At 38.6% G+C, this 13,654-nt stretch overlaps 1 protein-coding gene across 3 annotated transcripts in view; it reads right to left on the reverse strand.

Moving 5' to 3' along the window:
• LOC134675838 (uncharacterized) overlaps positions 1-13,654 on the reverse strand; it is a 180,227-nt gene that overhangs the window by 10,331 nt on the left and 156,242 nt on the right. For all 3 annotated transcript variants that reach the window (XM_063534131.1, XM_063534130.1, XM_063534132.1), the window contains exons 4-5: positions 10,262-10,356; positions 178-445 (exon numbers count right to left, since the gene is read on the reverse strand). In XM_063534131.1, the coding sequence (XP_063390201.1) occupies positions 178-445; positions 10,262-10,356 (363 nt within the window). The remainder of the gene's footprint in view (positions 1-177; positions 446-10,261; positions 10,357-13,654) is intronic.

Raw genomic sequence — 13,654 nt, forward strand, 5'->3', positions numbered from 1 at the left:
TATGAAAAAAAAACAAGTTATTACTTGATTGTGCCTTGTGCCATAGGCCTGCCATAGGGATACTATAGCAATAAGAATGTATTGCTATATCCTGTATTTTTTTCGAAAACCTAAAAATCGACTACCAATAGATTTTTGATTTAAAAGCGAAATCTAACGAAAAACTAAGTATCATACCTGTAGCAACAGATGATACTTCAATATCCTCTGCACCGGCTTTAATAAATAGCTCGCCAACGGCAGCGGATGTCCCAAAGCCAGTTGCCTCTCCCTAAACTCCCTGGCACTCTGGCTCTTGCCAGCCAGCGCTGCCAGACGAGCCATGGTGCGGGGGTAGCCGGTGCAATAAGATGTGTACACGGAGAAGCCAGAAGTGTTGTTGACGAAGCAGCGGGCGATGCTGGTGGCGTCGAGGCGGCAGGTGTTCAGCTCTTCGCAGAGGGATCTGGAATTGAGAGGTTTTTTAAAGGTAGGATTTAGTTTTTGGTTGATTTCACTGTGTTCAGGTCAGGATTTTATGATAGGATATTATATAAGACCGTAAATCTCTAGTTTAATTTTTATAGAATCTTCTTCATTTGCTTTCGGAAAGCACTATTTGATGCAGTGGTACTCCTGATGAAAACCATAAAGTCTAATCCGATTGTAACTGTTTAAGACGAAACAGGAGCTGGGTTTTAAATATTTTAGGTAAATATACCCGTCTCGCTAACGGAAGCGGCTCCTAAAACTAGTGCAATAAATACAAGGTGATAAATCCTGCGTATAATCTCAAAAATCCAGGTTTCGTACTCGACTGTTTCCTCCTCCAAAACTTAACCAATCGTAACCAAATTTGGAAATCTAAATGATTATAAAATTATCTGTGTCGGACCGTTTTGCTTTTTTGGCTAACTGATATCAGTTTTTAATACTACGCCTCTCATTGCGGCATAGTCAATGAGGCCATTTTGGCCATTTTTGAAGGGCTCTAGCGCCTTAAAAAACAAAAATATAAAAAAAAGCAAAACGGTCCGACACAGATATCGAAAATATTAATCTGGGTTGGAAAAACCATTGCTCTAGGATCAAAACCCACGGAGGAAACAGTCGAGTACGTTTGTATGGAGAAATGACCACTCCTGTTGGCTCTTAACAGTTACAATTGGCAAGGATTTTGATTGGACTTTATGGTTTTCACCAGTGCCACATCATCAAATAGTGCTTTCCGAAAGCAAATGCATAAGTTTCTATAAAAACAGATGTAAACTAGAGATTTACGTATATAATATTTAGAGTTCCCTCTATAAGAGGGAAATTTCTTTAACTGTTATAGTTATAAGATGTAGGTACCTACAGTCAAATGCAGTGATAGTTGATCCCCCGTGTAAACAAATTCCTATGCAGAAGGGGGGTCAGTTATCTCTGCAGCTGAGCTGACTGCGCTATGATATGACCATAATTGATTCATGTCATTTTACACGTTTTATACAGTATAGTGATTGCTACAATATTTACCAATGTTCATTTTATAATTTTTTTTGCCACTTTTTTTGCAAACGCACTACTGATCCCAATGACTTCGGTGTGTGGTCTGTAAGTAGTAGCTACGTACGTATATAATAAACATAAACCTCTCTACAAGTCTACATCCACCGGTAGTCATCGATACTAGTATTAAGCAATTAACTCAAGATTACGCAACGGGAACTTTATTGCTAACAACATTGTGGGATATTAAAACACTATATGGCGTACTTACTAGTTTTATTAGCCGTAAAAACCTTAATGGATTTTAGTAACAGTTTCTGCTTGGTAAATTGGAAATATGTATATCTATTTTGTAGAAATGGCAAATAACTCTTTCATCGTTAGATGAACATTCCCTTGATAAAGTCAGATTCGAAACGGAATAATTATATATTTCCATAATATTTTAAACCATTCATTGCTTTACATTTGTAGTGCATAAGTATGCATTGTATTTACACGGAAATATACGAATGTGTCTTGCTATTTCAGTCAGTCTCGGTACAAAAAGTACTGTAGTCACAGAATAAATCATAGTACTAGGTACAGAACGATCAGGACAGATATTGCCGCTAGGTGGCGACAGCACCACGCGCGGCTTATGGCTAAGCCACCAAAATTGGTGTGGAACGGATGTACTTTTAGCTACCTGTAGCAAAGCGACGAAATCGCGGAGTGAGCCACGCCTGCTGAAGTTGACTGAAGTAGCATGAGTAGCATGACAAATACGAACGTTTCCGAAAAAGTACGATGGAAAACAATTATGCACTACAACTGTAATTGTGTGTACACATGAATGCATAGCGTTAGTTGGCGGTAGATAGTGTTGTTTACAACCAAAAAGATACTTATTGCCATTTGCCACTGCCATTGCCGTAGAGTTCAATAAGAAATCAACGTCACCAACAAACAGAAATATGATACAGTCGGCTCAAGGCGTCACAAATTTTCTTCAATTTCTAGAAAACTTAGATATTTAGAACTGACTTTCGGTGGATTGGTCATAAATTACTTTTGTTTTGTCATTTATTTAAATTGACCGTCAATTTAACGTCTGGCGGTGCAGTGAGTATTTCAACGCAACATATCCGTTTTGTTGTAATAAAAAGAAGGTATTTAACTTTTCTCCATCGCGTGATAAACATGATATAGCTAGTCATCTATTTATCACGATTGCGGTATCGACAGCATGCAAGTGTATCCCGGTAAGTATAAACAGTAACACTCCTAACTGTAGGTACATCGGTGGACCTTATTACAAAAGGCATAAGGTCCACCGATGTACAGTTAACAGTGTGGACGATGGTATCAGGTCTGCGAAATAAGATCGTCTGCGGTTTGCACTGCAGGCTTAGTTACATCTTGTTCTTGTTACAAAGTTATGTACCAGTATATAGTATTATATTAGGTGGTTGCATTAATTCCCGCTGTTCTCATATAAATGTGTCTAGCAATTTCTAGACTAAAGTATAATTACTGTGACATGTACAATTTTGAAGCTTGAAAGTGTGTTAATATAATCCAGTTGACAGTCAGCATTTTTATCTTCAATAAGTAATATTTAATACACAGTGAAAAATGGATCGCGATAAGTTATTTTTCCGATGTGTACTTCTTCATTATTTCGATTTGAAAAAAAGTGCGGCTGAAGCTCACCGATTGCTCGCAGATACTTATGGGGAATCTGCTCCATCCGAAACAGCATGCAGAGATTGGTTTAGAAGGTTTAAAAGCGGTGACTGTGATGTTTATGACAAAGAACGGCCAGGACAACCGAAAAAATTTGAAGATGAGGAATTGAAAGCGCTATTGGACGATAATCCCGCTCAATCGCTTAAAGAATTAGCTCAACAACTTGGAGTCGATAAATCAACTGTATCGCGACGTTTGCATGCCATTGGGAAGATACAAAAAGAAGGAAAATGGCTGCCACATCGATTGACCGACAGTGCTATTGCGAATTGGCTAAACATCTGCATTTCCTTACTTGCAAAGCAAAAAAAGAAGAGTTTCTTATGGCGTATCGTGAACGGAGATGAAAAATGGATCTATTTTGAGAATCCAAAACAAAAAAAAACATGGGTTGATCCTGGCCAACCGACAATGTCGACTCCAAAGCGGAACATCCACGCTAATAAGACGATGCTCTGTATTTGGTGGGATATGGAAGGAGTTGTCTATTATGAGTTGTTAAAACCGAATGAAACAGTCACCGCTGAGCGTTATCAACAACAGTTGGACAATTTATACAAAAATTTGATGAAAAACAGACCATCGATTGCATCGAATCGACGAAAAGTGATTCTTCTTCATGATAACGCTCGGCCTCATGTTGCTTTGAAGGTCAAACAAAAGTTAATGGAATTTGAATGGGAGACCCTCCCTCACCCAGCGTATTCTCCGGACCTGGCTCCATCAGACTATCATCTGTTTCGGTCGATGCAGCATGATTTAGAAGACAGGCATTTCAAAAATTATGAAGAAGTCCAAAAATGGATTGCTGATTGGATAGCCTCAAAGGATAGAGCTTTCTTTCACCGCGGAATTCAATTGTTGCCAGAAAAGTGGGAGAAGGTCGTAGCTGCCGATGGCGCATATTTCGATTAAAATCATGATTTTTTTTATCATAGAAATAAACGTTCAAAAAATCATAACACACAGCGACTTTTAATGCAACCTCCCAATATAAGCTTGACAATAAAGCTAGGCACTTTTATGAATGTTTTTATTGATCTACTAACATAGGTACCTACAGATTACAGGGGTAAAAATATACATTTCGTCATGATTTTTGATTTCAGTGCCACTTTCGTATTAATCTTCCTAACTTGTCATAGTGGCAATAATATGAGATCCCTAGCGGCCTTAATATTGATTGGCAGTATTTACACAGAAATCAAATTCCTTGACTAAATATAATTTACCTACGACCAATGCTTATAGTGTTACAAATTTGGACATATTTTCTGAGAGCAAATGTATTACTGAAATCGTCATGCACGTTCTATTCAGGGGTTCAATATAGTTACAACTACTTACACTAGTATGTGTTTCAACGCATTTTTTGCATTTCCACTTTTTATTACCTATTAGTGTGCAGTCACTAGCACACTTTAAAACACTTCCCTTTTTCGTCAGCCGGTTAAAGGATGACTCACGCTAGACCGGGCCGTGCCCGGGCCGAGGCGTCCGACATGTCATTTTCTATGAAGCCTGATCGGTGACCACGTGGAGCTTTTCATACAATACGAAGCGCAGGAAGCTCCGGCCCGGCCCCGGCCCGGTCTAGCGTGATCCTTAAACGTGTAGTTATATTTATAAGCCACCAAAGGCAGGCGTGGCTCACTCCGCGATTTCGTCGCTTTGCTACAGGTAGCTAAAATTAGGTACATCCGTTCCACACCAACTGATGGCTAGCCATAAGCCGCGCGTGGCGCTGTCGCCACCTAGCGGCCATATCTGTCCTGATCGTAACAGACGCGTTTTGTTAGAGAATGGGTCTTCTGTACCTAGTACATACTATTATTTATTCTGTGCCAAAGGCAATGACTAACAATAGTTCACGAAGTGAGAGGTTGCATTTTGAGCACGCGACCCAAATACTGAGCGACTTACGCAATCCGTCGTGAAGCTCAATCAAAACTTACATTAATAACATTAACATTACAATGTGCTAATTCTGTTTACCGTTAAATTAATATGATCTCTTGTCGGTGTGAAGGTTAAACTTATATCTTTTGTGGCCTTTGTGAGGTTTTTATGGGTATTTAATACTGTAGACACGACTGATTTTTAGGGTTCCGTACCCAAAGGGTAAAACGGGACCCTATTACTAAGGCTTCGCTGTCCGTCCGTCCGTCTGTCACCAGGCTGTATCTCACGAACCGTGATAGCTAGACAGTTGAAATTTTCACAGATGATGTATTTCTGTTGCCGCTATAACAACAAATACTAAAAACAGAATAAAATAAAGATTTAAGTGGGGCTCCCATACAGCAAACGTGATTTTTGACCAAAGTTAAGCAACGTCGGGCGTGGTCAGTACTTGGATGGGTGACCGTTTTCTTTTTGCATTTTTTTTCCGTTTTTTTTTTTGCTTTATTGTACGGAACCCTTCGTGCGCGAGTCCGACTCGCACTTGCCCGGTTTTTTTTACAAGCTTTTATTTAAATTGCCCTGTTAGTATGTTAGTGTGGGTCAAATCTTGGAAGCTAAATTTTATCCACTGCAGAATCGACAATCGATTGACCTCAATCGATTGTCGATTCTGCAGTGGTCGATCAGAGTTCCTATGGTCACCTGACCATAGGAACTCTGTGCTGATGGTGATGAAACAACGCTACCTTAATTGTGTTTGGGGTTTTTAGAATTGTCTCGATGAGTATTAGTTGCGTTTGTGGTAAGAAAGTACAGTCAGCGATAAAAGCTTGTACCAAAAATGAAATTTAAAAACGAATGGAACGAATGGAATAACTCGACCTCGTAGATTTGTTATAAATGTTATAATTTCATATTTCTCATATGGACACATCAAGTTTTTCATACTATAAAACACACACAAACCTAAAAAAACCGCAACTTTAAAACACATCTCCACCACTAATAAATAATTCATAAACACATTTCACATCCCTTTAAGCCAGACAAGCGTGTCAAATCGTCAAAAACTAAAAGGTTTCCCTGTTTACGGAACCCTAAGGAAACGACAGACGGCTGACGGAACCCTTACGAAGGGGAGAGTACAAAAGAAAAATAGTTTGTATCAGGAAAATATTTCCTAATAACAGGAACACCCTTTAACTTTAGGTACCTGGACCATTTCTAGCAAAAACGAGCGATTGACTATACAGGGTGGAAAGATAAGTCGGACCCTGAGGGGAAACTACCTTAAATCCTTAAGCTGGCTCATTTTACTTAAAGGAGACATTCCTTTATTTTTAAATAGAAACAAAACTGCATTCAAAGATTTTCTAAAACTCGCTTGCCTCGCCCGGGACTCTAACAGACTAAAAATTCCAAAATATAAAAACTCGCAATTTTATTCTACTAGTCGATACAGTTAATGTTAATGATAATATTTCTCCAAGAACATTAGGTCTTACACTCGTCTGTCGTACAAAATATCCATAAAATCTAATATTTAGTACTTAAGATTTTTTTAGACAAGCCAAATTGAAGAAAAAAAGAAAAATACTTTGAATGCAGTTTTGTTTCTTTTTAAAAATAAAGAAATGTCTCCTTTAAGTAAAATGAGCCAGCTTAAGGCTTTAAGGTAGGTAGTTTCCCTCCAGGGCCCGACTTATCTTTCCACCCTGTATAAAATATCGACAAAGACCATTTTATTTACAGTTATACAGAGAGATATGTATAATCGATGGGGACTGTACACCAGTGGCGGACCGTCCATAGAACTCGATTCCCATCGGCTTGTCTGATATTCAGGCTCTTGGGCTATTTTCTTTAAACTTAAGCAGGCCACTGACGAGCCTTCCAAATGGATGCCGTTACAATGGATTCATCCAAATGGACGGCATCCTAATATTAAACATTGTACGTTTTTGACATTCACGGACCGATTTTGGATTGCAGCCACGCAATTTGGACTGTTGGAACTTGGAAGGCTCGTCAGTGGCCACCTTTATGAAGAAAAGGAAGGGCAACTCAGCTACGGCTTGCCTACGAACAATCTAGTCGCGCCGCCACTGCTGTACCCTTTTTAGGGTTCCGTACCCAAAGGGTAAAACGGGACCCTATTACTAAGACTTCGCTGTCCGTCCGTCCGTCCGTCCGTCCGTCTGTCACCGGGCTGTATCTCACGAACCGTGATAGCTAGACAGTTGAAATTTTCACAGATCGTCTACGCCTCGGCTAGTCTGTGGCCATGAGTAAGCCCATTCATAATAATAAAAAAAAAAAGATGATGTATTTCTGTTGCCGCTATAACAACAAATACTAAAAACAGAATAAAATAAAGATTTAAATGGGGCTCCCATACAACAAACGTGATTTTTGACCAAAGTTAAGCAACGTCGGGAGTGGTCAGTACTTGGATGGGTGACCGTTTTTTTTTTGCAGTTTTTTTTTTTGCATTATGGTACGGAACCCTTCGTGCGCGAGTCCGACTCGCACTTGCCCGGTTTTTTCAAATTTGGGATATTTTCAAATTTATTTATACTCAGCATCGCGAGCTTGTCGATCCTAGTAGAAGAAAAAGTGTCCAAAAATTTCAAGGCAATTTTCATCCAATTTATATTCTTGTAACATTTCGGCAGGGGTGCGAAACTCCTGAGATCGGTCAAACTCGGCTCCGCTCGGCTCAGCATTGCTCCGAGCAATTATTAGGGTTGGCACCACTTGACTACCTTCTGCGTGCACGACCACAGATAAGATAATCACTTGAATTTTGACAACCCTAAATAGCCGAAAGGGATAGTGTCATATATTAGAAAGGGATAGCATGATTCGACCCTGAACCGCTGTCAAACTTCGGTTTTGTAGGAAGTTTCCTTTCTGTACGGTAGTACTATTATTTATTCTGTGATTTCGGTGAGTTGCAACCACACATTTATGTATATAACAGCCCATAGTCTCATAAAAATTAGTTTAAGTCATAAAACATGGTCTTCTCTTCCCAGAGTGACACAGGCCTACGTCACACTAACATGGCCGCTATATACCTATAGCGCTATCGCATATTATCATATAGCGCTGTCGCATGATGACGTAGGCTTGTGTCAGTCAGGTGACCTAGAAAAGACGGGAAGAGAGTACCAGGCGGAGTATATTATTATACCATGTAACAGCCAACCCAGTCAACACTATTAGCAGAACTGCGAAAAAATCTATAGGCTATAGCTAATCCCTACGGAACCCCAACAGTCCGAGCTGTCACATTATACACGTATTTTTAAACCCCCATCAAACTACCCTCCCTATTATAACAACACCCCTATAGCAAGGGTGACCACCAACTTCCCCAAACTCTCATCTCATGCAATCACGTTCTTCAAAATACAACCTTATTACTTGGAAATACTGTTAAAATTTGAATGAAGGGAATTATTAGATACGAGTTTGTGATGGCTATTTTGATATCCGAGTTCTTTTCACTACGCCAAAGTATTAGGCTAATTTGTCATTTCGCAAAGTGTTTCCAGTTTTCTTTTTGGTTTTTACATGTTACCACATAAAAATCACGTTGCATAATAGTACATTTCGATGCTAGTGCGGAAGGTATGTGATTACTTCACGAGTACCGAGATATCTTGCCACGAGCCGCAGGCGAGTGGCAAGACTCGGGACGAGTGAAGAATGACATTTCCGCACGTGTATCGAACGACGTTTTTTAATACAGTTGCGAAAAAATAAGAAAAAACATTGTTAATCGTACACTAAACAAAAGTGGTAACAGTGACAGCTCGGTTAGACGTTGTCTTTAAGTATATTATATCTATGGGCGTTTGGCAGCTATTCCGTTCCATTCAGTCAACTTATTAAGAACGGAATTTTCAATATTGAATATTAAAAAATAAACGTGTTATAATGATGAAGAGGTAAGTAATTAAATATGAAATATGTAATATTTTTCGTATTCTTACATTAACGGTAGGTTTTTACGCTGATTACGACGTTTAAAGGAAACTAATATTAACACTCATCAATAAGTAGTCGTGAATTGGAACAAGTATAAATTTAAAAAAATTGGAAAAGTAAAAAGCACTAGTTCGAGATAACCAACTTTCCGCACGCTAAACAGCTACGTAAAGTAGCACTTTTTGAGCAACTGTATTAAAAAATAGCTTTTCCTAGCTGTTTAACTTCCTATAAGTTGGAGAATAATTATCGCTAACTGGACTTTCCTTTCTACAGGCAACAAATCAACGAGACAATTCCAACAACCACAAACACAATTTTGCTGAAACAAAGCAAACTAATTATTACAATTTGCGTGCAAAGCTTCCTCCAGTCTACATCATCAGATCAGCTCCATGTCATCATATCCATATGTGACGTCCTATGGGTAAAGGTACCTTATGCTGGTTGGCGCTTACGCTATTATTATCGCCGTATGCGACGTAAGCGCCAGCCGCCATAAGGTAGCTTTTGCCGTGGAACGTCACATATCATATCATCCGATATACATGTGCATGCAAAATTTCACCACAATCGGAAATCGGGAAGAGGGTCAAATTTAGCTTACCTACTAACAGGGCAAAAATCATGCTATTTTGGCTTCACATTTCAAGTAGTCAACTCTATGGAACTAGATTTCTAAACTTCTTTATTCTAAGATTCAGCACTGAAATAGTATAAAAATGGTTTATTTGTCTAGTCATTTATCCAACTAACTTACTTAAAACTGGTGCCTACGTCAATTCTTGGGATTAGTCGTCAGGCGGACCCCAGCCTCCCATGAGCCGTGGCAAAATGCCGGGATAACGCGGGGAAGATGACGATTTCATCCAACTAACCTCAGTGGGAGACACTCCTGACTTAGTGCAAACTCGGCTCCATTCGGCTCAGCATTGCTCCGAGAAATTATTAGGGTTGGCACAACTTGAAGTCCCTTTGCGTGCACGACCACAGATAAGATAATTAGTTGAATTTCGACAACCCAAAACAGTCGAAAGGGATAGTGCCATAAGTTAGAAAGGGATATCATGATTCGAGCCTGAACCGCTGTCAAACCCTCGGTTTTGTATTATGAAGTGTCCTTTCTGTACGGTAGTACTATGACTTATTCTGTACTAACCTGTTGAAGTTGTAGATATCCTCTATATTGTTGAAAAGCTCTGTCAGCTCATCTTCAGAGAACGTGGTGAAACGGCGCCACTCATGCAGATAGCCCTGGAACCAAACAAATATAGATTCAGTACCTATATTGCCCAGCAGTGGGACACTCAAATAGACTAGTAAAATAGTTATTTGTTTTACAAGGGGGCAAAGTTGTTGTTTAACCGCTCGTGCTAATATTGATACCCGAGCAAGCGAAAGAGTCCAAAATTGATACCCGAGCAATTGAAAGAGTCCAAAATTGAACCACGAGCGTAGCGAGTGGTTCAAAAATGGAATCTGGAGCGTTGCGAGGGTTTCAAAGCACGAGGGTTAAACAAAATTTGCCCCCGAGTGTAACACAAAATTTTTCACCACACCAACCTGAGGCAACTATTAAATGTAAAATATCAAACAAAATCAAACCAAATCAAATCCAAATGAATGTTATTAAATATTTATCATCCATAATCATCATTTAAAAGTCAATTCTACCAGCCAACATAGAAAACAACTCAAAATTTGCATTTGATTACTTTGCCTCACATGTGAATAAAATGCAACTTTGCTATCAGTTCTTGAAGTGCAAAGTAAGCCTTTCCGAGCTGGTGTGGTGAAAAAAATTATGTAAAACTGTCCTTTCAAACTAAGTACCTATTAATAAACGAATACACCTACGTTCTAAAGTCTAGTATACTAGAATTACTAGGTATAGGTCAAGATCCGTTAAATTTCTCACAATGGCCAATTCCAATACCACAACCGGCGGGGTTACTACACTACGACAATGCATCGCAAAATTGCACTTAATACCAACCCAATCCATAACATCGTGACCGGCCAAGCTGTTCAATGCAAATCCGACTCTAACGTGAAGCTTTTAAAGTTGGTTTTCGAACAGTCTATATGATTTCGAATTTCATTTAAACGCTACGTTTAAAAAAGTCTTAAGCCGTAGGAGATGGCTAGACTGAATTGAACTCTAAAGAGAATGGCTTAAAGTTGAATATTCAAGGAATGTGTGAAGTATATACTTACGGTTAGTTGTTGAGATTGTGGTCAAGTAAAATAATAGGAATTGGCCGTATAGGTGCGGTTAGAAAAGCTAAGACAATATAAATACAGTAGAATCCGGTTATAACGACACTCAAGGGACCGCCGATATTACGTCGTACTAACCGGACGTCGTACAAAACGAGCCGCCAATTTTAATATATTTTTTAATCAAAATAATTACATCATTTTGTATTTATTAATACTTATGCGACAATCAAAGAAATAAAACATTTCTTTTAAAATATATATTTACGTTAGTATTACGACACCTTGTCTTAAATGGAGAGACTTGTGTGTTTAGAAGAAGCCACTTTTCGTTTTCATCAAGGTACGCGTACTCACTCGTCATCCGCAAATTACTCGAATCCCGTAAAATAAAAAGTCGTAATTCTTGGGAATCTAATCAAGATGACGTTGTTTTATCACATAGTTCCTGTGGCCACCTCCTGTGTCCATCGACAGATCAGCTCGAAGGTACCTACCAAAATATTGCATTATGTCACCCAACTTACATAATTATATCTTATTTATCTTTTTTTTTTATGTGTGTGAAGTTTAAGCTCATCGAATAATGGGAATTGTTTTATTTAGTTAGCAAGTTACGAAAAGTCGCATGACTATCTATTTCATCTTGCTCCCTATATGCAAAAGGGGGAGGAGAGTTGGGTGCGCGGGACGGAGTAAGCTTCTTACCAACAATTTATTTGTAAAAACTACGTCGCTCGTCGTTGTAACCGGACTTGACGGACGGATTTTGAGTCAATTTCCGTCGTTAAAAGCGATCGGTCGTTATAAGCGGAGTCGTTATAAACGGTTGTGCTTTCATAGTAGCTTGTACTAAAACCAAACAAGTGCCTATACTTACGTTGCTATAAGCGGTTGGTTGTTATATGCGGAGTCGTACTAACCGGACTCTACTGTATAGTGTGTCAAAGGACTGTCTCATTTCAAATCAATTTTTTTAGACGATTTTATTAAATGGAAGAGCGTTAGGGGTTCGCGAAGTCTACACAGTGAAAGATAATTTCTTTAGTTTTCTAAAATTTCCAATTTATTTTCGGTACCTATATCCGAAATTGTTCTTAAATTCGTAGGTATTGCTAGGGACGGCTAAACCTACACCAATTCTTGCCACGTTTCCTATCTAGAACAATTAACTACCAACTAATTATTGGCATGATTTCCCTTTCAGACCCTTTCGAAAGAGAAACTAAGGTCCTTATGGGCATGTCCTATTAATTAGTGGACGGAACTACACTAAAGAATATTGAAAACGGGTCTGTACCTATAAATAAACATTCCTATCCCTTGTGAGTATTGTGACCCGTTTATTGCTATTGATTCAACGAGTTGGCTAATATAGTATTGATAAAACAAGTCATTTCACAGTACATATGGCCCTATTTTCCCGCACTAGTGCGTAAAATTTCACTTTTCGTGTGTATGTCAAAAGTTTAAAGGGCCATATGTACCGTAAAACGTTGTACGATACACGTGCGAATAGGTAATTCCTCTTTTCCGCACTTGTATCATAAATAACTATTGCTATTGCATAATGGGTGAGTACAGTCAAGTGTAAAAAAATGGGTGCACACATACTCAAAAATATGTCCCATAGCTCTTATGTCAGTGAATTAAGAACTATGGGACATATTTTTGAGTGAGTTGTATGCGTCCATATTTTTACACTTACACTGTACAACAAATAATCAGGCTCTTATCGGTCTGAAAGTACCTCAGTTATTAGGTAGGTATATGTGAGCTTCAGTTATTCAATAGTCTCATATACAGTGTTGCCAACTTGGCATAATTGATGCATCTGGCATATTTTCACTTACTTTGGCACCAAAATTTTCCATTTAGCATCTGGCATATTTTTTAGCATAATTTAGTCTAAGCCAAGTTTGCACCAAATTGGCAGCAACAATATGCGCCATCGCCTTATGTGGTTCATATTTTCATATGAATTTTGACTTTTGTGGACGAATAGACGTCGACGGATTATATAAAGTTGGTCAAGCAGATCTTGTCAGTAGAAAAAGGCGGCAAATTTGAAAAATGTATGTGTTTTAAGTATCTAATTTCAAGTTGACATTTCAGCATTGATTTTAGCATATTTCAAAAAACTTTGGCATGATTTTGGCATAATCTAGACATAAGTCTAGCATTTTTTCAAAATCCGAGTTGGCAACACTGCTCATATAACATCGATTAAAGCCCCACTTATAATAAAATATACAGATATGTGCCCTTATCAGTAATAGTTCCTACTCGTATAAAACCCAAGATGATCATGTACTTAAATCTACATATATGA

The sequence above is a fragment of the Cydia fagiglandana genome, chromosome 23, assembly GCF_963556715.1.
Source record: "Cydia fagiglandana chromosome 23, ilCydFagi1.1, whole genome shotgun sequence".
NCBI classification, from domain to species: domain Eukaryota; kingdom Metazoa; phylum Arthropoda; class Insecta; order Lepidoptera; family Tortricidae; genus Cydia; species Cydia fagiglandana.